The 25,870-nt window shown below is 43.1% G+C and overlaps 1 protein-coding gene across 3 annotated transcripts in view; it reads left to right on the forward strand.

Moving 5' to 3' along the window:
- The window catches only part of GLS (glutaminase), a 380,288-nt gene that overhangs the window by 180,104 nt on the left and 174,314 nt on the right, over window positions 1-25,870 (forward strand). For 2 of the 3 annotated variants that reach the window (XM_083153555.1, XM_083153554.1), the window contains exon 7: window positions 21,667-21,725. The exons of the other annotated variant lie outside the window; for it this stretch is intronic. In XM_083153555.1, coding sequence (XP_083009681.1) covers window positions 21,667-21,725 — 59 coding nt within the window. The remainder of the gene's footprint in view (window positions 1-21,666; window positions 21,726-25,870) is intronic. 3 annotated transcript variants of the gene reach the window in all.

Here is a 25,870-nt window from a genome sequence, read left to right on the forward strand (position 1 = left end):
CCTGTGACGAGACAAAGCTTCCCCATTGGTGGGAACAGGGAATAAATATGACAACGGGGAGGGCATCGATACAGCCTTGAAAAAGCCTGCTTAGACAGGAAGAAACACGTGTCGGACCGCTAGGGCCCACGTTGCTGCCGCTACTTTGTTGCAATATGCATAGAAATGATTGAAAAATGTATGTGAGATGAAAATGTTACTTTGTTGACCTGATAGAAATAGATTGCCTATAATTGGCGCTACTTATGACCTGACTCAAAACCAGAGGCTTAAAATAGAAATTGCCTGATACATTGGGAAGCTCAGGGGGTAGAGTGATAGAGTGCAATAACAGCACAAAATAATAACTCCTACCACTGAACATGAGTCCAGTCATCTATCAGGCCAATTCAGTGTGATCTATCTCAGCGCACTAACATCAATTAATAGCTAAATACTGAGAAATAACAGGTACTTATTTTAGATTGTATGTGTCGGGACGATGTAGCAAGCATTGCATGCATCTTATGTGTTTGTGCATGGACGAGATCGACGAGATATACAATCTATACAATTGAAAAGATTTTTAATTGTATGTACAATATCGCATCTTATGGATCTCATTGGATCACAGCTGTGACCGCCAATTAGCCAAACAGCACAATATATCACTGTATTAAAGTCACACTATCTCTATAGGTTTGTTTAATGAGATAAAAGCTACAATATGTATGAGACTTGTTACATCAACAAATCATCTCATATGTGAAAAAGCCTGGGCTTTGTGCCTGAAAATAAAAGGATACAATTATAACATAATTTCCTAAACAAACCTAGAGCTCATAACTCTAAAGCTGCCCATAGACGGTCCGTTCCCGGACCGTCCGTTCTGCACTATGAGATGCGCGCTCCCGCGCATCTCATCGTACGGTACAAAAAGTATGTGCTGCACATACTTTTTGTACAAGCTGTTCATCGCATCGCATTGCATGTACTGTACACTGCATGCACAAGGCATGCAATGCGATGTGATGTGAGCTATTTAAGTCCCAAACGGATCCGTTAAACGAACCGTGTATGGGCAGCTTAAGAGAAATATATACAGCAGAACAAAGGCCCTGCATCTTTTTAAAGCTATTTTCTGCACTAATATTTTTCCAACTTTTTTCTTTTTCACATAATCTATGTTGGTTTGTCAAAAGTGTGTGATTTTAACCCCTCATTTTCATCCTGTCTAAACTATATGTCAATGTGACCCAGAGTTTCAGTGAAATAAAAGAAAAACAGACGGGTCACTTTTAATAATAAAATTTAATCAGAAAATATATATATATATACAGTACTAGTACCCAGGTGTGCGTCCAGAATTGCAACCGCTATTCTCCTCTTCCATTTCGCTGTCCCTGAGACACCCCTGAGACTGAACAGCTTCCTGCAGAGATGCCTGTTTGTTGATTTTAAATCTTGCTGTTTGTGTTTGCATTTATTTGTGGCGCCATCAATGGGGGAGAGTCTTCATTTTTACTTGTAATGTTTTATTGCGAATAAAAGGGTTTTATACCACTGGGAGCTCACTTTCTCTTTACATATACTGTATCATTGCGGAGGAGAAAAGGGAAAACAATAATGCTTTAGGAGAAGACATATATTTACCCTTGAAAATTGTAGACCAACATCTATGGTACGAATACATGCCTAAAGCTTGGGGACATTGATGCTGAAGTTGTGTGTGTGTGTGTGTGTGTGTGTGTGTGTGTGTGTGTGGGGGGGGGTTATATCTGCTGAGATAAATGAGTCACACCTCAATATACTGTAGCTAGGACCTTTTTGGCTGGTACTACATTTTGATTATTAGCGAATGTGGACCCTACCGTGATATCTTGGTCATAACAGATTAAGTGGCGCACGCATGAGTCTAAGGGTCCTATGCTGAAAGCTGAGAGTCCCCTCTTTCCATGGGTACAATAATTTAAAAAATTGGCCCTTGGCAACCGGATATATCTGACTTCAAAGCAGTGGTCCCCATCCAAGCCTTTATTTGCTCTTCCCAGTCAGATATTTCAGGTTCTGTCTGACTTAGAGTTTTTCAAAGGATATATTCGAAAAGCTGGGACTCTCCCCCTTTGAGGGACACTAATAGCTTGTCTCTACTGTTCCCAGAACCAGAGATATCAGCCTTCCAGCAGCTGGTTACTGCTCCAGCTCCACACACCTGGTATGTAGCTTTATTAACTCGTTGGCAGATTGCTCTGCCTTCTGAACTCTGATCCCCTAGTCGCCAGTACCATTTGGTAGGTGGGATTCTCTCGTTTTTAATTCCATTAAAATCTAAGAAATCTATTTCCGGAAACTGGAGATATCTGCAGTCAAGCAAGCTGTCTTCCCACCAGAAAATTATGAATAATAAGCCCACTCCTCTATACACCCCTCCTCTGCATATTAAACATCCTCTACCACCCTGGAAGTTATGTATCAGGGCCCCATCATTCAGCCCAATACCCCCTTCTCCCACCTCATCTCCCACCATCTGTGCAGTAAAGGGCTAATTAGTGGAAATTACTGATCCAGGCCCTACATGCTGAGCGGTTGATATAATACCCCCTACCACCCGCGGGACATCAAAGCTTCCCCCACCCCTACCACTGGAGGATCGGTAGGGGCCCCAATACATTGCTATGCCCAGGGGTCTACACTATATACATTTGGTCTATCTATAATACTTTAACTGACCTTGCATATACTGGGTTACCTAAGTGTCCATCTCTGTGCTTTGCTCCGCCCCTCTGAAAACCCCCTTCTGAAAATCCTGCGTTTGCCCCTGAAATTAGTCTAATAATTGAAAAATATATTGAAGCCCATGTAAGCTCCATGTAGTAAAAACATGTCCTAAAAAGCCTGCAGTAAAACCAGGATTGTGGCCAATGGGGAGTAATAAGGTGACATCGGGACAGATCCTTCATCTAAGATCAGACATGACATCAAGCTAGGCATATGGTGTGTATCAATATACATACCTCCCAACTTCCGTCCGGAGGAAATGCGAGCGCCCGAAAAGGGTGTGGGGCGTATGCAAATGAGGGCGCGGCTTATGCTAATTAGCCGCTGCCTCATTTTCATACGAGAATAGACGCTGTGCGCATGCGCACAGCTTCTATTCTACTAGATTGGGGGGTCTCCCAACTGCCACCCCCGCAGCGGGACAATGCCTGCCGCGGGTGGGACAGCGGGACAGGACCCGAAAATCGGGACTGTCCCGACGGAATCGTGACAGTTGGGAGGTATGAATATATAAAGTTGTCATTGAGCAAATCCACCCATGATTTTGAAAAAGAAAATTATCTCAAATATGAGAATCTGGGCGCTTATAGAAAAAGAGACTAGTACTCCCCTGTTTGCGTTTCACTTCTATACCACAGGAGTATGAGGTGTTACCCGTATCTAATTTTGAATATAGGCAGCTAAATCGCGCAGACAGATACCCCATTTCCCATGTTGTAAGTCCATCCATGATTTTGATCCAAGAAATTCAGCAAAAATAAATAAATAGATATAAAATTAAGTCATTTTAAGTTGCATATGCTGGACAGGGTTGCACTTCTGTTTGTCCATATATTTTAAAATTGTAAGCCACCGAGTTTGTCTATTACTTTGATCATAAATACATTGACTACCTACCCATGGTACCCAGTTTGGGAAGCGCTGTGCTAATGTCATAATTAACTTTAATGATCTCTCATTTGTGTTATTTGTCTTAAACTAGTTGAAATTCATTTACATAAGTTGGAACTACTTCCAGTAGTTCGTTTGGCTAATACGTGGCTCTTTCTGGTTCAGGGCTCTGCATCTTTTCAAGATCTACTCGATACAAAGTTTGGAAGGTAGTTTTAAGTCCTTTTTATAGTCTCCAGGGTCATTAGTTAAACTTTATTATCCTCAGCTTGAGTAGCTTAAGCCATGTAGACTTGGGTTGACAAACCCATTTACAGTATTTTACACAGCACATGTATTGGCAAGCTGCTCAATCAGATTGTGATGTCACTCGGGTGCTAAAAGGGAGGGGTAATTCTGGTTAGGCAATAACATTTTGCTATCCCTAATGCACATTGATTAAAAAATAACACTACATAATAATATCGAATAATACAGAGATCTTGGTTGCATATATATGCAGATATGGGGCTAAGCCCCCAGGCCATACGACAAGTCATCTGTGTCACTGACCCCCAGTGACACAGATGACTAGGTATGGGTCTGGGTGCGGAACCCCATCATGTCGGCACAGACCGGCCAAACCAGGGCAGCACACATGTGAAAATTAGAAGCACAGAAGTGCTATGTAAGTGAGAAGTGTGATTAAAACAATACAAAAATACCATAAATTATTACAACTATGTATGGGTCTAATTGCCCAGTGTAAGGTCACATGATAATGGCTCCTACAGCATCTGAGGGCCAGCTTACCTGAAAATACCCCAGCTTCTTCAATGGCACTCAGGAGTCAGCAATCCCTACTAATGCTGACTCTATGCCTGTTTAGACTACACAGCACATTTATTGACAAGTTGCTCAATTTACCCATTTACAGTATTTTGTCTAGCAATTCCCTGAAGATGTGTGTAAGGCCATACAAGACTATATTCAGAGTTACAGCTATGGCTGTGTTTGCTTGAAGGGAGAAAATATTCACTAGGAATAATCAGGCGCTCAACAGTGAGCTGTTTCTGCAATTTAAGCAGCTGCTTTAGTGTGAGGGCAGTCACTCCCCACTTGAAGAAACAAGAAAAAGGACTCGCTCAAGGCGAGTTAAGCAGCGCTTATAACAATGAATAGGACTCAATAGTATAAAAAGTAACATTTTACTAAAAAATGGTGTACACAGTAAAACATTACATGTATGATATAACAATAACGAAGCACAATAATGGGAAAGGTGGGTAATAAAAGTAAATTGGAATTAACGAGATAAAAAGGTGAATGTCCCCGCCTCAATGGACAAATCTGAAAGGATTAATTATTTTCCTTGTTTAGAAAGGTAGGTAAGTGCACATTACCAATGGGAAATTCTGGATCCTTTTGGAAGAAATGTAAAGCTGGGAAATCCTGCGGTGTGTAGATATTTACCGCTGGAGGTGTAGAGGGTCGCTCAATACATTCCAGTCCTCTGTATAAGGTGTGAGGGCTGATGTAGGTGGTCTCGAACACAGGAGGTATTTCTGAGATGATGCGCCCAGATGGAAGTACCAGCAAGGAACAGTTTTGGCTTCCGTGCCCAGAATGGAACCACACTGGTGTAGATGTTGTTTACCAGCGGTATCTGGAGCGCGGTGTCCGCCAGCGAGTTGTGTCCAAACAAGGAAAGGTGATAATGTCCACAATCAAAATATTGTAGCAGCAAGGTCCAGAGGTGGGGAGAGGGTTCACCAGGGTTCACCTAACGCGTTTCACTGCGTCCTGCAGCTTTATCAAAGGTGTGGGGGACTGTGTACCTGGTACAGGTATATATACCTAACTTAATGAAAGAGTTGGTACACCTGTGAAATGCAATTAGCACCTTAAATTCGTTATTCGTACAGAAAAATGACACAGGAGTTGGGAAGCAGACATATATCAAACTAATCAATATATATATAAACAATATATAGTTAGAAAATCACAGTAAAATAAGCAGAAATAATATTTATTATTAAATTCAGCCCCGATCACGTGACCTAGAGAGGTCACATGACCGCAATAGATAGTGAGCCATCTGAAGGGATGTATATGTTTATTGGGAGTATCTATAGAGTGCATATATTATTCAGCCATTGTTCTTTTATATATTTAGAAAAGGGGCCAAAAGGAGAGAATAATGAAATAGAAGTGTAAATTGAATACGTGGATGGAACGCAAATTGCGTTCCACCTATCATAGAATATGACGACTTCCGCTTACATCCCGGAAGTAAAAGCGGCTGCTAACGTGAATAAATGAAATGAGACAGCGGGTATGTGACTGCGCCAATGAAGGCGCGTGAGTGACGAGCGAATGCGCGTCACATGTGGGTGCGGCCTGTCGCGCATCCATCACGTCCAATGCATCACAAATCTGGTCACGTGATCGGGGGACTGAGTTCCTATCTTGTGGTATATGGAACGCATATGCGTTCCAAGGGACTGAGGTCACATGATCGGGATAGTGTTATATATATATATAACTGAACAAAAAATACAAAATGTACAGAAACAACATATTTTTATTAGCCATATATTATATATTATACATTTAAACCAGGCCAAATTCTTGAACCAATATAAGAGTACTTAGATATAAGGATAAAGAGGAGAGGAAAGAGAGTCTAAATAGCAATAGTTGTATAATAACATATAATGTATAGGTTTCTGAGAGTAGGAGTTCGCAGCTGTATGGGTGCATCAAAACCATATATACTGTAGACACTAAAAAATTCTAATCCTAATCTTCATAGTGAGTTCCACATATATAATGTTTATTATCATCTGTTGAATTTCAATAAATATAGTTCAATGGTGGTCTCGTATATTAGTTGGTTTATTTATCACAGACGGGTGTATAACTAGATTTATAAGTGTTCAATTTAGGGATAAGGAATGGAGATGGAAATGGGAGGGGGGGGGGTACAGGTTATTTTGGGGGGGGGGGGATGTCAGAGGACAATGTTGAGTTCCATTGCCTCGTTCAAGCCCCTAGGAAACAAGGAGTCCATTTTAAATGTCCAAAAAATTTCCTGTCTGCACAGGGTACGGAACCTGTCGCCACCCCTCTTAGTGGGTGGCACATGTTCCAATCCTGTTAATTTCAAATCCTTAGGATTATTTTCATGGTGCTCTGAAAAATGTCTGGAGACACTGTGGAGTAGCGACCCTTTTATGATGTTCCGACGATGTTCGAGGAACCTGGACCTCAAACATCGTGTGGTCCTACCCACATATTTCATATTACAGGTACAGGTGAGTAAATAAATGATATATGAAGTGTTACAATTAATAAACCCCTTTATTTTTATCTTTTCAGTTGGTGTATTTATTATCGTTACTTTGTTAGTGATAAAGTTACAAGTGATGCAGTGATTACTGCCGCACTTGTAGCATCCTGATGGTTTTACCGGAAGCCAATCTAGAGGTGATGATGGTATTTGTGCCGATGTTTTGGGGCATTTTAGAGAGCTAGGGGCCAACAGGTTTTTTAATGACTTGTTTTTCTTGAATATAAAGGAAGGATGAGGTGGAAGGACCTCCTTCAATAGTGGATCTTGTTTTAATATTGAATGTTTTTTTCTAATGATTTTTTGAATTTCTTGGTAGTCTCTATTAAAGGTGGAGATAAATGAGATACGATTCTCTCTGCTAGAGGAGGAGTCTGTGGGACATTTTTTGGTATGACGTTTGTCACAAAGGAGTGCATTTCTATCTTTCCCTCTACTGGATGTGTAAGCATCCTGAACTAATTGGGAGGGGTATCCACAGTTCTGAAATGCAATAATAAGGTCCTTAGCCTGATCATCAAAGCCATCTAGTTCCGAACAATTGCGTCTAAGACGTAACATTTGCCCTTTGGGAATATTCTTTACCCAAGGGGGGTAATGACCACTTTTAAAGTTTAAATACGAGTTGGTATTTACTGATTTTTGATAATTACTAGTTTGGATAGAGCCGTCAATACTCCTCAAGGTCAAGTCAAGAAAATTAATAGTGTGGGGGTGATATTCGTGAGTAAATTTAAGGTTAAAAGAATTAGAATTTAGATGTGAAACAAAAGAAGTGATGGACGTGCAATCCCCATCCCAAATGAAAAATAAATCATCTATATAACGGCCATAGAGGACCAGGTTTGCGCCAAACTGGGACCCCCAAATAAGTTGGTCCTCAACCTCCCCCATATAGAGGTTGGCATAGCTTGGCGCGAACCTGGTCCCCATGGCCGTTCCCATCACCTGTAAATAAAAAGTGTCTTGAAAAAGAAAATAATTGTGTTTGAGGATAAATGAAATAGAATTGGTGAGGAAGTGTTGTAATTCCACCGTCAGATCACCATCCTCCCTTAATCTTTTAGAGATAGTATTGATACCCAGTTCATGCGGTATATTTGAATATAGACTCTCCACATCGAGGGTTAGAAAATGGTACAGATGGGTCTGTTCCCATCTTGGCAGGGGATGGCGCTGGCGTCGCCAGCCGCCATCCCCCGCCAGCGCCATGGCGGTCGTGAGAAGGGGACGCGCGCGCGCCCCCTTCCGACGGCGCTTCCATACGTTTTCCCGGGTCCCCGCCGCCTGCCCGCATCCCCCCTAACCCCGTCCGTCTCCCTGAGGCGGAGACGGACAGGGTTTCCGCCACGCTAGCGACGGAGACTGAGACGCGCGTGCGCGTGAGACGCACGCGCGTCTCAGTCTCCTCGCTGGCGAGGCTGCTGGCGGGTCGCCAGCGCGTACGTTCTGGCGACCCGCCAGCAAGGATGTGCATAGGCACATACTGTAAGTATCTTTCCAGTTGATGTTTTTAATTAAATTAAGAAAATGTGTGGAGTCACGGATGTGTGATCTAAGGGTGGTAACAAGTGATTGTAAATGGGAATCAACAAATTGTGAAAGGTTGGAAGTGAGTGATTGGACACCAGAAATAATGGGGCGACCAGACGGGGAAGTGAGGTGTTTGTGAATCTTGGGGAGGTGGTAAAAAATGGGAACCAATGGGTGTGGAGTAAACAAAAAATGATGTTCATCCTTAGTGATGACACAATCTGTGACAGCTTGATCAAGGAGAGTTTTCAGCTCTAGAATATATATTTGTGTAGGATTATCAGATAGCTTTGAATAAAAAGACTGATTGGACAGTTGGCGAAATGCCTCCTCTACATAGCATGTTCTATCTTGAATGACAATCCCTCCACCCTTGTCGGCCTCCCTGAAGACAATGGAGGTGTCTCCAGTGAGGCCGGCAAGGGCTCTCTTCTCCCACACTGTGAGGTTGTCCCTAAGACTATATTTAGATTTTTGTTTATCTCTGGAGCAGAGCTCTTTAAAGTCATTGAGTGTTGTCTTATAAAAAGACTCAACACTAGTACCCTTGGCTTTTATCGGATAAAAGTCCGATTTATTTTTTAGTTTGGATTTATCTATGTCAAAGATTTTTTTGGGGGAATCGTTACTCTCGGTCCACAGATCCGCCAATATGTCCAAAGAGGTTTGGTCACCACTATCCAATAGGATAGGGAGTCCTGGATCATTATCCTTACGGGATTTTTGTGAAAAGAAATATCTTTGTCGACACAGAGTGCGAATATATCGATTTAATTCTATGAAGAGTGTAAAGATATTAGCGTCTGTGGAGGGAGAGAACTTTAAGCCTTTTTGCAACAATCCAGTTTCTACTACACTAAGGGGTCTGGAAGAGATGTTAAATATATTAGTAATTGTTTTCTTGAGAGTTAGTTTCTTATGTTGGACTCTCTTTCCTCCTCTGGCTCCTCTGTACTTAGATGTCGTCTTTTCTTTGGAGTGCCCCCCCCCTGGTATTTTCCCATTTCTCTGTACTGACGGGGACCTAAAAAAATGATGGTCAGAGTTGGATGTTTTTTGAGTTCTATTTGGAGGGTCTTTGGGTCTAGCTCCTGACGCTTGATGGATGTATTCAGAGTTACTGTAGAATTATATCCTTGGTAGGTCTTTTTAAAATTATGCGAACTTCTATTCTCAGAAGGTGAGTTTTGTGATTTATGGGAGTATTTACCCCTATAGTGAGGTGAATCATAGACACGAATGTCACTCATCTTTTCCAAAAATCTTCTGTTGTCATTAGGTTTATTTTTATTGTTGTTATTGGTATAATTATTTGTCCTTAATTGGTTGGAGTTTCTATGTTTGAGTCTGTAGTTCCTAACATTATTGGACTGATAGTCTGTTAAATCTCTCTGAAACTTTTTACATTTGTTGTCGATGACTTCTTGCTCAAATTTAATTAATCTCTCTATCACTCTCGTATCTTTATCTTTGAATTCCCTTGTCTGATTAAAGGGTTCTAATTTAGTTTTAATGTTTTCTATTTCCATCTCCAATTCTTTGACCTTTTTATTTCTGTAGTCAATCACTAGATTCATCAGTAAAAAAGAACAGTTGTCAAGGATATTATCCCATTTAATCTGGAAATCGGTATTTTCTTGAAATATTGAAGGCTTATGGAGACGGAGACCTCGTGGCAACATCTTTTTGTCACCATATTTTTGTAAGTTGGTGCTGTCAAGCCAATTTTTTGTCTCGTCTCTAAGTAGGTCCTCCAATTTTTCAAAAAGTGTAATACATTCTTCATCACTCTTACTTATAATAGGTTCCTGGGGTAGGTCCCATCTAGAGATATATGTCTGCCTCCTATTTTGTCTTTCATTGAAGTTGGAGAAGCAGCTCATGTAAGCAGCCTGATGGACTCAAAAAGGGGGGAGAAAATATTCACTAGGAATAATCAGGCGCTCAACAGTGAGCTGTTTCTGCAATTTAAGCAGCTGCTTTAGTGTGAGGGCAGTCACTCCCCACTTGAAGAAACAAGAAAAAGGACTCGCTCAAGGCGAGTTAAGCAGCGCTTATAACAATGAATAGGACTCAATAGTATAAAAAGTAACAAATTTTACTAAAAAATGGTGTACACAGTAAAACATTACATGTATGATATAACAATAACGAAGCACAATAATGGGAAAGGTGGGTAATAAAAGTAAATTGGAATTAACGAGATAAAAAGGTGAATGTCCCCGCCTCAATGGACAAATCTGAAAGGATTAATTATTTTCCTTGTTTAGAAAGGTAGGTAAGTGCACATTACCAATGGGAAATTCTGGATCCTTTTGGAAGAAATGTAAAGCTGGGAAATCCTCACAATATATGCGGTGTGTAGATATTTACCGCTGGAGGTGTAGAGGGTCGCTCAATACATTCCAGTCCTCTGTATAAGGTGTGAGGGCTGATGTAGGTGGTCTCGAACACAGGAGGTATTTCTGAGATGATGCGCCCAGATGGAAGTACCAGCAAGGAACAGTTTTGGCTTCCGTGCCCAGAATGGAACCACACTGGTGTAGATGTTGTTTACCAGCGGTATCTGGAGCGCGGTGTCCGCCAGCGAGTTGTGTCCAAACAAGGAAAGGTGATAATGTCCACAATCAAAATATTGTAGCAGCAAGGTCCAGAGGTGGGGAGAGGGTTCACCAGGGTTCACCTAACGCGTTTCACTGCGTCCTGCAGCTTTATCAAAGGTGTGGGGGACTGTGTACCTGGTACAGGTATATATACCTAACTTAATGAAAGAGTTGGTACACCTGTGAAATGCAATTAGCACCTTAAATTCGTTATTCGTACAGAAAAATGACACAGGAGTTGGGAAGCAGACATATATCAAACTAATCAATATATATAAACAATATATAGTTAGAAAATCACAGTAAAATAAGCAGAAATAATATTTATTATTAAATTCAGCCCCGATCACGTGACCTAGAGAGGTCACATGACCGCAATAGATAGTGAGCCATCTGAAGGGATGTATATGTTTATTGGGAGTATCTATAGAGTGCATATATTATTCAGCCATTGTTCTTTTATATATTTAGAAAAGGGGCCAAAAGGAGAGAATAATGAAATAGAAGTGTAAATTGAATACGTGGATGGAACGCAAATTGCGTTCCACCTATCATAGAATATGACGACTTCCGCTTACATCCCGGAAGTAAAAGCGGCTGCTAACGTGAATAAATGAAATGAGACAGCGGGTATGTGACTGCGCCAATGAAGGCGCGTGAGTGACGAGCGAATGCGCGTCACATGTGGGTGCGGCCTGTCGCGCATCCATCACGTCCAACGCATCACAAATCTGGTCACGTGATCGGGGGACTGAGTTCCTATCTTGTGGTATATGGAACGCATATGCGTTCCAAGGGACTGAGGTCACATGATCGGGATAGTGTTATATATATATAACTGAACAAAAAATACAAAATGTACAGAAACAACATATTTTTATTAGCCATATATTATATATGTGTTTGCTTGAAGGGCTCTTTGTTTGGACTGGGAATTTGCAATCAAAATGTTCCATGGAATCTCTTCTGTTTGTTTATGTGCTCTATTTTTAATCAGAACTGGATACCATTTTTGCCCAGACTACCTGAGAAAAAAAACAACTGAGTCCACATTTGCGAGTTGGTCACTCCTTTTTTGACAGAGTGTCCACTAGAGGCTGGTTTGACAGAGGCCTTCTACTTTCCTGGCATGTGTTCAGCATCAAAGAGTAGATTTTCTGGCACTAAAGGATTCTCAGGAGCCAAGCCCAACACCTGACTGGGGATCCTCTTATCCAGTATGGTCACAAGTCTGAGGGTGGTTTCCCAAATCTCTGCACACATTACATTTGCCCTACCTGCAGTACTCATGGTTTTGAATATAGATTTACAACTTTATTCGGTACTTGTGTATTAGCACGGCACCCAATTAGCATACCTATGCTAGCGTAGGGAAATCGCATTGCATCGCCGTTTTAGTGCTGTGCGATCCGATGCGATGAGATGTCCCTTTAGTTCATATTAATCTGCTTGAGACCCGGTATTTATGTGCAGTGTGAAAGGGGTTTAAAAACCAGGTCTCAAACGTTTAGGCAAAGTGAAAGCAGCATTAGGGTGTTGTGATTTAAAGAAGTTTGTGAACCACTAGGTTAGTGTTTTATATGGCTCTCCATGCTTTGATAAATAGCCCACTACAGGGCCTTTTCTAGAGGCAGACAAGCTGTGCAACCGCACAGGACACCATGCATGACACCACGTGACTGCCACTGCTATAGACGCTGCCGGGCTCGGGCGCCAGCTGCCTCGTGACCCGCCATGGAAGCTGGGTCAGAACGGGGGAGGGAGTTGCTCACCTCTGTTAACTATTCTCTGCTATCAAGAGCTCCCCTCCGCCTAAATGTCTGTTAGGAGCTGATTTGTTTGTGCATTATTTCTCTCTATTAGTAGCTGATTGCTTAGTGCATTATTGCTATGTTTTTTATCTATTTGTCCTGCATTATTTATCTCTATTCATTTCTCTTTTCCTGCTTTGACAAATACCACTCTTAGAATGATGTGCTTACTATCAATGAACATGTGTGAAGAAAGTAGTCTTTAATTAAATATAATAAGTTGAAGAGTGTGCGTGTCTGTCATATTGCGGAGACACAGTGGCACTCAGAGACGCCAAATTCAGCAACAAGGTACCTCTGGACCGGCTGGTGTGCACATCAAAGCTGTTTTTGTGAAATTTCACTTAGAAATTTTAAAAACCCTAAGGTTCAATTTGCCTTGATCGAAGATCTGGAATAAAGATTGACAATCTATGAAACAGATAACGAAGGAACAACACCACACCTGATTTCATTGCAGTCATTGAATATGAATGCAAACACATACTAACAGTATGGTGGAGGCTTTCAACAATTAGGAATCATTTAGTGTGTGTGTATGTGTATACTGTACCACACACGTACATATTGTATATACTCACACACACAGTATACCACATACGCATACACAACACACCACATGCACACATATGTACGTAGCACACAACGGGTGACATTTAATAGAAAGCAATTTTATCACACTTTTTCAATTCGCACCATATCGCCGCACATCGCACTTTTTAAAATAGCCTTTTTCCAGTGTAATTCGCATATTTAATGGGATGCAAATATGCGGCTAAAAAGTGCGAAGAGATGCGATGTGGTGCGATATTAGGACACATAAGTGTGATTTGGCCCACCGGACATGTGCAAGTTTAGGGCCAAACGGAGTGCGAATTACAACACTGCCTCCGTGTGACAACCCCCTAACCTATTGGCCCACTTAAGTCCCCTCCATTATGCATCACACCCCCTATATAAAGGGGCACTGGCGCCATTTTAATCTTTGATAGGGAGTAAGGAGATGGAGAGGAGAGGAAGTATGCTTGCCAGATGAAGAGTGGCAGCAAGTTGTGGTGGCAGAGGGAGCAGTTTCCCACCGACAGGCAGCAGCAGCGCCAGAGGAGCCAGGGGGAGAGGCAGCAGAGGAATGCTGACACCCAGCACATACAGAGGTAGAGGCAGCAGTTTTGCAGGCAGCATGGCCACAGCAAGGCCAGGCCCAGCCCGGACCCTGGGGGAGAAGGCCCAGCAGGAGGAGGATCCCCTTGCATCCCCATTCCATACCCTAACACAGGACCTGTTCACTATACAGTCCCAGGAGGAGCTACAGGAGGGCCACATCTCTGACCTCGACTGGCCTGAGGTGGATGAAGATGGAGGTGAGGAGGAGGAGGAGGGGGGCATGGCCATAGAGGAGCTGGAGGTGGTAGAAAGTGGCCGCACCCAAAGTGGTGGAAGGTGCGTTTTTCATATGAAGAAAATGCCACACTAGTCAAGGCACCGGCTGCTGGGCAAACATAGCAACCGAACCACTGCACAGCGCAAGAGGGCCATGTGGAATGCCATAACACCAAGCGGTCAACACAGTCAGCAACCATAAACGTATCTTCAGAAATGTTAAGAAACATTTTAACGATATAAAAAGGCAGCTGAAGACCAAAATACCCACTGAGCTGAAGCAGGCTACCCTCCTATGAGAGAAAGTTAAAGAGGATCATCCCACCAGAGGTCCTTCCTGGCCTCCATGTGTCCGATACAGATAGGCCAGCAACGCCACCAAGAACTGGTAAGTGTGCCCACATTTCATCTACAACATACACTGCAATGTTTTATAACTGTAATGCTCTCTTGTAATGTTAGCATAACAATAGTGCTGCTGTGGAACTACATATCCCAGCAAGGTTATTCTACACTCATTGCATGCTCATAGATAGAATTTGGTGATGATGCCGGGCCATATAGTTCCACAACTGCTGGTTTTGGACCAACGTTCAGCAGTGTTAACATGCCTGTGGGCCCAAACATAGGTGTCATGTTGGTATAGCTTAAACGCCTACGTAAGCAGATTTGCGGCCATTTTACAGTCAAAAAAATATTTATTATATCACTAGTAAAAATTGTGTTGTCCATCACCCATGTGAGTATTTGTTGTTATTTGTAACATAAATAAACATGCTGGTAATAAATGCTGTCCATACAAAGGTGTATAACGGCTGTCCACCATTTCTTTTGCAGATTATCCATCCCGGAGTGCTACCGCACCACAGCGCAACAAACCAATTGGCGGCGATCCAGAGGCTGCAGGTAATGAAATAAAAAAAGGACACCATTACACATACAGTACACGCACCCATGTCACATACACAATATCCTACATTACATTCATCTCCTGCTGCTACATACCAAAGGAAATGAATGTAATCAGACCCAGCCATCACACATAGGGGAGTATTCAATGCAATGGCGAGCGCATGGCAGCGAATCCTGTTTTTGATTCGCAGTGCGCTCGCCATGATTTTTCTCTCCCCTTCAATTCGCCGCCAGCCCTGACTATTCAATGCGTCAGGGGCTCGCTGCCCCTGACGGCGAATAGTGGCAAGAGTGACGAATCCCCCTGTGCAGATGCTCCATGCCTGTCTGGAGTCTGCAGGGGGATGGGAGGGACTGGTGTTGCGGCGGAGGAGCGCGCTGATGCAGGCGGGAGCCTCCGCACAGCTTGGGGACAGGTCCAGCAGCAGCAGAGCCTCCGGCTCAAGCAGTCCCAGCGCTGACATCACCGTGCTGTGGCTGCCGGAGTCAGAGGTCTGCTACTGCTGGAGCCGTCCCTGTCAGCTTGTCCCCCGCATATCTCTCCCCCCTCCCGTCCCCTCACCTCCCTCACCTCCCTCCCCTCACCTCACCCCCAGCAGAAGGGCTTGCAGGGTGCTGCTGGGGTCGGAGCCGCTGCACTCACTGGTCCTGATCATCGGAATCAGTGTGCAGTGAATATATGAATATTAATGAGCGGCTCCGGCTCCCGGCCCCCTGCTGGCGAATGTGTAAAAAAAAAAAAAAAAATATTGTTTAAAAAAAAAAATATATATAAAAAATATATTCATGTGCTGCAAGTATATGAATAAAAATAGCATGCCCCTTCATAGAAAAAATATTCTGATTTTTTAACACCAAAAAAAAAATTAAAAATGCTTTAATTTAAAAGATTACATTACAGTTCACCTAAAAAAGATGACGAATGCTAAACGGAGAATCATGGCGTAAATCAATGGAGAAAGCAGTTCTCCATTTGAGCATTGAATACACTGTCGGCGAATTCCACTAAAAACCCCATTGAAAATCACAGGCGAATTGTGGAGAATAATTTACGGCGAATCGGCAGACATTCGCTGTTCATTTGTGGCGAATTGCCTCCATTGAATAGGGAGAATTGTTTTTTCTAACAGAAAATTCGCCGTAAACCCAGCGAATTGCCAGATTCACTGAAAAAAAACGGCGAATCTGAGGCATTGAATACTGGCCTTAGTAGCAATTTCAACTTTACATTAAGTCACGGGTTACATGTGTAAGTACATAATACCCATTGTTATGTGACATAACCCTCAAAACACCTTAGTAACATCTAAATGCACATATACTGCACTAGTATGCAGGGGCGGATTTAAGGGGGGGCGAACGGGGCAGTCGCCCCCCTTCCCTAGGCCAGTGGAAGCACAGTGGGGGGCGAGGGGTATACTCCTCACTGCCGCCAGCCGCATCTGCACCTGCATGCACCTACTAAGTAATGATTGTAGTGATGATCTGGAGGTGATAACGCCGCCTCTCTCACCCAGTAGCTGATATAGCGGGGCTTTCTCTCCCCACGCTGCCATCCTATTGGCTGGTGGTGGGCTGTGGTGTCACCCTGATTGCTCACAGACAGTGTGGGGTGGGCTGTGTCTGCAGCACTGCACGGCGGGCACACAGTGGGTGTGTGCCCGTTGTGTGCCCGGTTTCAGGATTAGGTTGCCTGATGAGCGGGAGCAGCCACAGCCTTGAGCTCCCTTGTGTTTGCACTGTCCGGCTGCACATACAGTGTGTTTGTATGTGTGATATACTATGTATGTATTTCTGGTGAGCTGTAGGTGATGTGAAATGTACATGTGTGTTTGTGGTGCGCTACAGTATATATATGTGTGCAATGCAGACCCCCATGCAGGGTTTTTTCGTTTACATTTATTATTGTTTATTATTATTATTAGGGGGGGGGCAGTCTTACAATGGGAGGAGTCAGGAATGGGAAGGGAAGGAGTCATGACTGGAGGGGGAGGGTCACGTTTAAACAGTAAACCGCCCCCCCTAGAAGAGAAGTCTAGATCCTCCACTGTTAGTATGCTTCATTACTTACCAATGTATCTGTATCCACAGGAACATCACAACTAGGGCTGCAACCCACAGAATCTTCAGAAATGATGCCAGACGAAATGGAAATCATTCTTCAGCCAGTGGAGTCCTTTTTACCTGAAGATGAAATCATGACAACATCACAGACTGCTAAGCCAACAAATGTGGTGGCACCCAACCAAACCCCACCCACACAATCACCCCACACACCAACTACCGCTGCCGAATTAGCTAACTCTTTCCATAATTTTAAAAGTAAGCAGATAGAGTTTATGCCCATGCAAAGCCATCAAATTGGCAACATACAAGGGTACATCCGAAACTTGTTTCAGCAAGTGAAAAAATTGACCACCAGTGTACGTGTTGCTGTGGGCACACAAGTCCGGATGGCTACTACCCTGGACACCCGTTTGGCAGACATTAGTAATGCCCTATGGGAACACAATAGTCATATTGCCACCCTTAGTGAAACTCTTCTTGGGCAAAATCAAGCCAGTACTGCACAGGCCAATGCTATACAGGGTCAAATAAATCATATGTAGCTTAATTTATTAGGGGCAGCTACATCTACTGTAAGTAGTGTCTGTAGTACACCAGTGAGTGGCTCACCCACTTCACCCCCACGTCGGAGTGTTAGGACCAGGTCAGGTGCCAAGGGAGGATGTGCGCGTGCTCAGGCATCCACAAAATGACCCATTTTGACACACCTTTCTATCGATGTTACTAAGCACTTGTAATTATTTGTTTGAAAGACATGCTCAATGTGTGGCCCACTAATACCCCTTTCACATTCTGAGACCCGGGTCATACCCGGGAATGTGTTCCCTTAAGCATCCCGGGACATTACCCGGGAATGTAGCCTTTCAAACTGGCCACCAGACCCGGAATGAAGTTGGGCGGGTGGTGTCATCTGGAGGCTTGGCTGGGGCGGCGCTGGGAAGTGTCAGCACCTCCCAGCTGCGCATTTTCACTGCAGTGAATGGGATCTGGGTCACACTGAACCGGAATACCTGTTCACACTGACTGCATCCCGTGTCGATTCTGGGTTCTACCCAGGTCAGGACCTGGGTAGAAATCCCAGAATGCTGAACACGGGATATTCGTTTAAGACCCGTTCACACTGCGCTAAATCCCGGGTTGATGCGCGTTCATGTGCAAAAACCTGGGATATTTTTGCAAGTGTGAAAGGGGTATTAAAGGAGCCTATTTTTCACATACATGAGTAAAAATGTATTTACACATACCAAGGTCTCTGTGTTTTATTGTATGGGAATGTTTTTTTATAATACTTACATGGTTTAATGGTATATGTTAATGTGTAGGTATGGGTGTACATTGCTCTTTTGAGGTTTGCTTGTAAATGGAATAGGTCAACAATAGTGGTGTCAAACTCATGGCCCTCCAGTTGTTATGGTAGTACACATTCCACCATGCTCTGGCACTCATTTGATAGAATGTATTGCTTAAAGTGTGTCAGGGCATGCTGGGACATGTATTTCCACAACACCTGGTGTACACCACTGGTATACAAGATGTGAATAATGTACTTACCTGCATGAACTCAGAAAGGGATATCTCAGCTTCACCAGCTTCGCCTGTAAGCCTCTGACTACTCCCCTAAATATTGTAGATAATATATGGTATTTAGTATATTGTATGTGAGGACACTTACAGCAAAGGTACATGTTGGTATAAAGTGAACATGTCATTACCTGAGAAGTAGCACCTAATGATCTGTCTATGCATCAGATTCCCCCTCTGCGTACCCCTCACTACCATAGGTGTGGTAGTTTCTGCTTCCTGCACAACTGCTGCATTGTAATCCTCCACATAGGATGGTTGGGAGAGGGCTATGTTGTGTAACATGCAGCAAGCCTGGACGATCATCAGTACTTTTGCTGGGTGGTAAAGCAGTATTCCTGATGACCTGTCAAAACACCTGAAATGACTTTTGACCACCCCAATGGTGCATTCCACAACATTGCGAGTGGCAATGTGTGCTTCGTTATAGTGGTGCTGTGCAGGGCTTTCTAGGGATCGCAGAGGTGTCATGAGCCACTGAAGACACCCATATCCTGAGTCACCTTTACAGAAAAGATGAGGTCAGTGCAGTATATGATAAGGTATGTGCATTGGGGTAACATGAGTAAGTGGGACAACAGCAATATGCATGACAAACTGTTAAAGTAGAGGGACTGGTTCCACCTATATTTTGCACATATCAGAGGGGAGTACACACTACAGTGCCACTTTATATGTAAAACAACATGCACATTAGTCCAGGGAACACTTACTGTTGGTAATGACTGGTTGTAACAACAGGCATAGCAATATTTTAGCCACAATTAATGCACAATGTAATGTTAATCAGGATTTAATGTAGTTGTGGGTATATTTAACAGACTATAGGGATACTCCACAGGAGTAATATAATGTATTAGTTTTTTCCATTACACATTTTAACATGACCAATAAAGGGTAGAGATTTTTATATTTAAAAATGTACCTACCAAGTAGCCAGCCCTCTGGCATTTGTTGGTCCTGGAATCGGTCCCAGAGGGCTGAGTGCCTCAGAATATAGGTGTCAAGGCAGTTCCCTGGGTAGCCTGCAACCACACTTAGGATTTTCAAGGTAGCATCACATACCACCTGCATGTTCAGGGAGTGCTGCCCACACCTATTGACATAGACGTGTCCCCTCACATGCGGTGCCCGAAGCCCAATGTATGTGCAAACTATAGCTCCCAGCACGTTAGGAAATGCTGAGAGCCTATAGAAAGCCACCTTAAGGTCCTGACACTCGGACTCAGAACGTGAGAATCTGATTTATGTGCACCACAACTTCTTTAAAGAGAGTAACACTTGATTGAAATGCTTAGAGAAAGTGGCTTGTGAGACCCCCAATGACCAGGAGGTCACAGACTGAGTGGAGCCTGTGGCCAAGAAGAAGAGGGCACACATTAATTTCTTCAGCCCAGACACTGCATAGTTGGCACCCCCGTAAGGGTCCAAATCATCTCTCACCTGCTCATAGAAGTCTAACAGGTTAATGCGGTTCAGCCTAAACATCCCCACAACCTGTTGTTCGAGAGGGAGTCCAGATACAGCCTAGCACGATACCTACGTGAAGCACGCGGTAGTCGGGGTACCTGGATCTCGCTCGCAGCTTCCTCCCTACTCCTGCGCAGCTCCTCCAAATGGGCAAAATCACAAACAGCCAACTCCAAACCACTCTGCAAAATCTCCATCTCTATAAACCCTCACAGGTGTCCTTAATGACGTTGGGGTATATGTAGGGGAGTTGATGATGAAAAATGAGGACACCTGTGAGCAAATTAACCATTTGTGCACTTGACCAAAGTTGGTTCTGGGCCAATTTGCCCATCAGAACCTGGTCTGAAAAAAGTTCGACTTCCGTTTGCGCATGCCATTAAATAAGCAATTTGTATACTTTTCTGTGCAAAATCATCTGTATGCGATAAAAATGCGATTTTTTTTCCCGCACATTGAGAGTGCGATGTTTCGCACAAAAATTGCGATATACGGCCCTTTGCGCACCCTATTAAATGGACTATTTGAGAAAAACATGCAATAATGCCATTTTTTTTACTAATTATTGCCCAAAAAACAAAATCGGACTCTATTAAATGTCACCCCACATTCACTTACACAATGGACAGATACATACATACATACATAACACACCACATACACACAAAAAAAAACAGTACAACACACACAAACACATAGAACACACAAAAAGTGAATGCATCATAGGAGCTATCAAGTCAGGAGCAGTGTGTTTAAAACAACACCACCACACCTGATTTCATTACTGTCATTGAGTATTAATGCAAACATATTCTAACATTATGGAGATTTTAACACATTACAGTCTTGCACCTTTTGACTTTTTCCACCTATGTCATATAAACGCTATGTCATATAAACCTTATGACTTTTTCCACCTATGTCATATAAACCTTATTTCTTCTTATGTGCCAAAGGTGCAACACATTACAGTCTTGCACCTTTGGCACATAAGAAGAAATTTTACAGAAATTTTGGAAATTAAAAACACCCTAGATTTTCCCGGGCAATGCTGAAGGGTCATCTAGTTAATTAATATTTCTATAGTATTCCTGATTTTGGAAAATGCCAAATGGAGATCTTCCAGTTTATACCAGAATGATCTGTTGTTTAGAATTAGTTCTGCTACATTTTGTTCCTGTTGAGAAGTTAATGTGTTGCTGTATTATGGTCCATTATAATCTGCATCTGAATGAGAATTTGTAGTAATTATTCAATCCAAGTTTGGCCTTTTCTTTGAATTTAATTTCTTTGATTCATAAAACCGAAAAAATCTATTAATTCATTGCAGAAAAACCACACAATCCAATGGTGAATGCTGGAGCTATTGTGATCACTTCTTTAATAAAGGTATGTTCTGTATTAATGTATTTCTAGAAATAAACATGTAAAATATTATAACTGGTCTTCTTGATTATTTTATCATTTTGTATTATTTAATGTGTTCTACCAGTGTACAGTAATGGTTGGTCATCTTAAATTGGGTTTGGTGGCCAGTATTACTATGAAATAAAAATTTTGCTTGTATAGGATAAGTTGGGAAAATCTTTTACATAACTTTACTTACTTGAAAAAATGAGTCATAAGGGGAATTTAACACTGTTTTGCACCAGCAGCCAGTAGATGGCACCTGACAGAGCAATGAAATTGTTGCTCCTTTCAGGTGTGAGCAGCTGGCTCACTTCACCACTATTTTCACTGCTCCATGAATATACCCCATTGTGGCTTACCCACGTAGAGATTTGTGCTAAGCACAATGGGGAGTACATACACATGGAGAGATTTGTGTTAAAAGATTTTGCTAATTTATGTTTTATTTTGCAGCTGTGGGCTACATTATGTTGGCCACATGACTCGCAAATTGCGAATTAGGTTCTTAGAACACCGTAGGAATGTATCTAAACAGTTATCCAACCATAGTGTATCACGCCACTTCTCCGAATTCCATAAATGGAACCCAGAGATATTAAAATCATTGGGATTGAACATGTAGCAACTACTCTTAAGGCTCCCATACATTAGGCCGACTTGTCCTAGGGACAAGTCGGACCCAATTTACCTGCGAGCCGTCCGGCAGCTCCCCGGGAGGCTCACATACAATTTGGCACTTGATGTGGCATTTTTACATGGGATAAATCGCATGCGATTTATCCCATGTAAAAAAAACCCCGGGGAGCTGCAGGGCGGTGAGCAGTAGTGGGGGCGGGCAGCGGCAGTAGTGGGGACGGGCAGCGGTGGTGGGGGCGGCCAGCGGCGCTAGTGGGGGCGGGCAGCGGCGGCGGGGACGGGCGGCGTTTGCGGTGAGCGCAGTGTACTTACACATAGCAGCAGCGGCGGGGACGGGACGCGCAGTGGCGGCTATTATATTTTTAAAATACTTGTCAAATGACCGGCCGCTCTCTGATTGGCTGAGAGCTCTCCGGCCAATCAGAGAGCGGCCGGTCATTTGACAAGTATTTTAAAAATATAATAGCCGCCACTGCGCGTCCCGTCCCCGCCGCTGCTGCTATGTGTAAGTACACTGCGCTCACCGCACACGCCGCCCGTCCCCACCGCCGCTGCCCGCCCCCACCACTTCTGCCGCTGGCCGCCCCCACTACTCCCCCGGTGTCTGTATGCATATGCCTGTCAGGTGGCAGGCATATGCATACAGGGAGGTCGGACGTGATCGTATGTACAGACCGTCCGACCTCCCTGATCCGGTCCGATGTGCACGGGACCGCGCATCGGATCGGATCAAATGTCACATACCTACGATTTTGGGCCGATTTCATCCGATTATCGGCACAAAGTGCCGAAATCGGATGAAATCGTCCCAAAATCGCATAGTGTATGGGGGCCTTAAGAGGTGGCGATAGATACAGAAAATTATGTAGGCAAGAAATATTTTGGATGCACCAACTAGGGTCCATATGTTCCTCCAGCCTCAACGAAGCAGTTGAACTTAATATGGTGATTTAGATCCCACCACGTGATGAACTGCATCCATCATATACTGTATATATTTAGCTAAGTCTGGACTCAGACGATCCTTTTATGTTTAAATTTGTTTTATAAATAAATTTGTTCATTCAGTGTTACCTAGAAAATCTATTTACTATCCATATATTTTTAGCACAGTTTGGCTCAAATGACTTTTTCCACCTATGTCTTATAAACCTGTTTAAATCCTGTATCTCTCACTGTGATTGCTTCACTGACTGTTATTATTCAGATAGCGTTATCAAGCTTAATATATTCACAGCTATATTGCATTAAGCATTCTAATGGGACTTATCCTTATATTTATATTTATTATTTTTTTGTCTCTACCTATATATATCTTTACTAAATGTTTATTGCCAACTCCTTTAATTATAAATGTTTCAGATCATGCATATAATATACAACTGCATTAGCGGTGGCCGAATTAATTGAACTGGGAAGCTACACAAGTATCAGAGCATCAGCTCGTCTCCCAGCAACCGGTCACATGATAATTAGTAATATCACTAGCAAGGGATGAGGCGGGTCACATGACCACGCCCCTGCCAGCTCACTCAGAGTTTCAGCTAGTCTCCCAGCAACCGGTCACATGATCATGAAACACCATCAGCAGGAAACGATGTGGGTCACATGACTGCGCCCCTGCCAGATCGCCGGAACCAATGGATACGGACACTGTACGTATCCGCATCACCATGCACGCCCACTTCCAGACACGATGCACGAATGACGCGTGATGCGTGTGGCCGCATCACGTGCTCATACAACTCGCGCAGAGCGGAAGTGGGGCAACAATATCAGATGCACCCTCCATTAAGTGAGATCTAATTGGCCTTCTTCCCGATCAGGTCAGCTGATTCATTGCAATACTTTTGCAATACAATTCATTGCAATACTAATAATTGCAAAAATTATGTTTTATTTCAAATGCGGTTTTCAATTATATGCATTTAATAAGGTAAATATACATATGTATCAAATTCATTGCCTCCTCTTCAATTTGAATATAATATTATATGCTTTTAATGAGATTGGATGATCTATGCACCCAGGTGCAACCCATTGTGTTAATTACTAGGGTATATAAATCAGTTTTTCTGAGTATGAAACCATTCTTGATAAAGCTGCATTGTGGGAAAGCAGCAAAACGCGTTGGAGACCCCACCAGTACTCTGGACTCTGCCCTGCTGGACACTGTCCCACTCTCTGGATTGACCCCCAACCCTTGCGGTCTGCTTTGAAACAGCAGGAATAAATTTCTCCTCAGGGACCGTGGACCCCATTTCCAACTATCCGATACGGCAACCCAACAGTGAGGACTCCCTTTTCTCCTCCCCTCCCAGCAATTGGGAGCTAAACATTTCCCCAGCCCAGTTGGGATCTACATTGGTCAATTGCCAGTTGGGAGCATCTCTGCCCATCCTCATTGGGACATTCCTACCCCACAACCATCCATCTACCAGTGGGAAGTACCATTTGGAAATACGTCCAGTGGCCACGGAACTTTACCACTCTTCCAGGCCACACACTAGAGAGGATCCATTACAAATTGTCTGAGTGCTCCACTTTCATACAAAAGCCCATCAGGGCCCAACATTTCCTCTCCCCCAATATTTGGGAGAACCTTCCGGATTCATTGGATACCGCACACTCCAACCCATTTACTTCAGGACGATTCCTGAGCTCAGTGCCGTATACCAACATCCAAGGAGTTGTAATTATATTATACATTCAATTGCTCAGTACTGTTTCATCCAGAGGTATCACATAAGATCCAGCAGGCAGAGTGTTTTATTATATATGTTTTATCATACATATTTTATTGTTCATGTACATGCAATTTTTGCATTCATGATTTTACTCAAATATATACAGGTTGTTTAACCATTTAATAAAAAAACGTTTGTAAAGATCATCCAATGTTCAAAATATTTTTTTCATAATATCCCCATTCAGCGCTGCCACAGAAATTTGGTTCTGATCCCCTTTGCCTTCTTGTTTTCAACGGGTATAACTAACCCGCTAGTGCAGCTGCCTGTACTCATCCCCAGCGCCCCTTGGTGGACATTCCCACACAGTGTCCACCTATTCTTGTTTTATGTAAAGCAAAGCACTCGCACAGAACCAGTTGACAACTGGTCATTTTATCGGTTTGATGTGTGTGACCTCAAGCTGCTTCCGTACCCCAATCCCCCCCCCCCATGACCGTACCTGACACATCTGTGTTGTCCAGACTGCACCCATAAAACGGTCTTTCACAACTGCACTGCACCGTGGACTGTGGTTGCATTTTATGCAATGGAACTTCAGTTCACAGCCTTGCAGATGCCCCACCTGACTCGGGCCTCCTGTGCGCAAGGCCAACAAATCTTCATAGTCTGTTTGTGTGTATAGTAGCAACCGTGCAGCTTATAACGTGGAAGTATACCAGATCTCACTAGTATAAAATTAGTAAGGTGTTATGTGCTCCATTGCTGGATCTAATATTTGTTGTAACCTACAAAGGCTGT

This window comes from Crinia signifera, chromosome 7 (assembly GCF_055691185.1).
Source record: "Crinia signifera chromosome 7, ASM5569118v1, whole genome shotgun sequence".
Classification (NCBI taxonomy): Eukaryota; Metazoa; Chordata; class Amphibia; order Anura; family Myobatrachidae; genus Crinia; species Crinia signifera.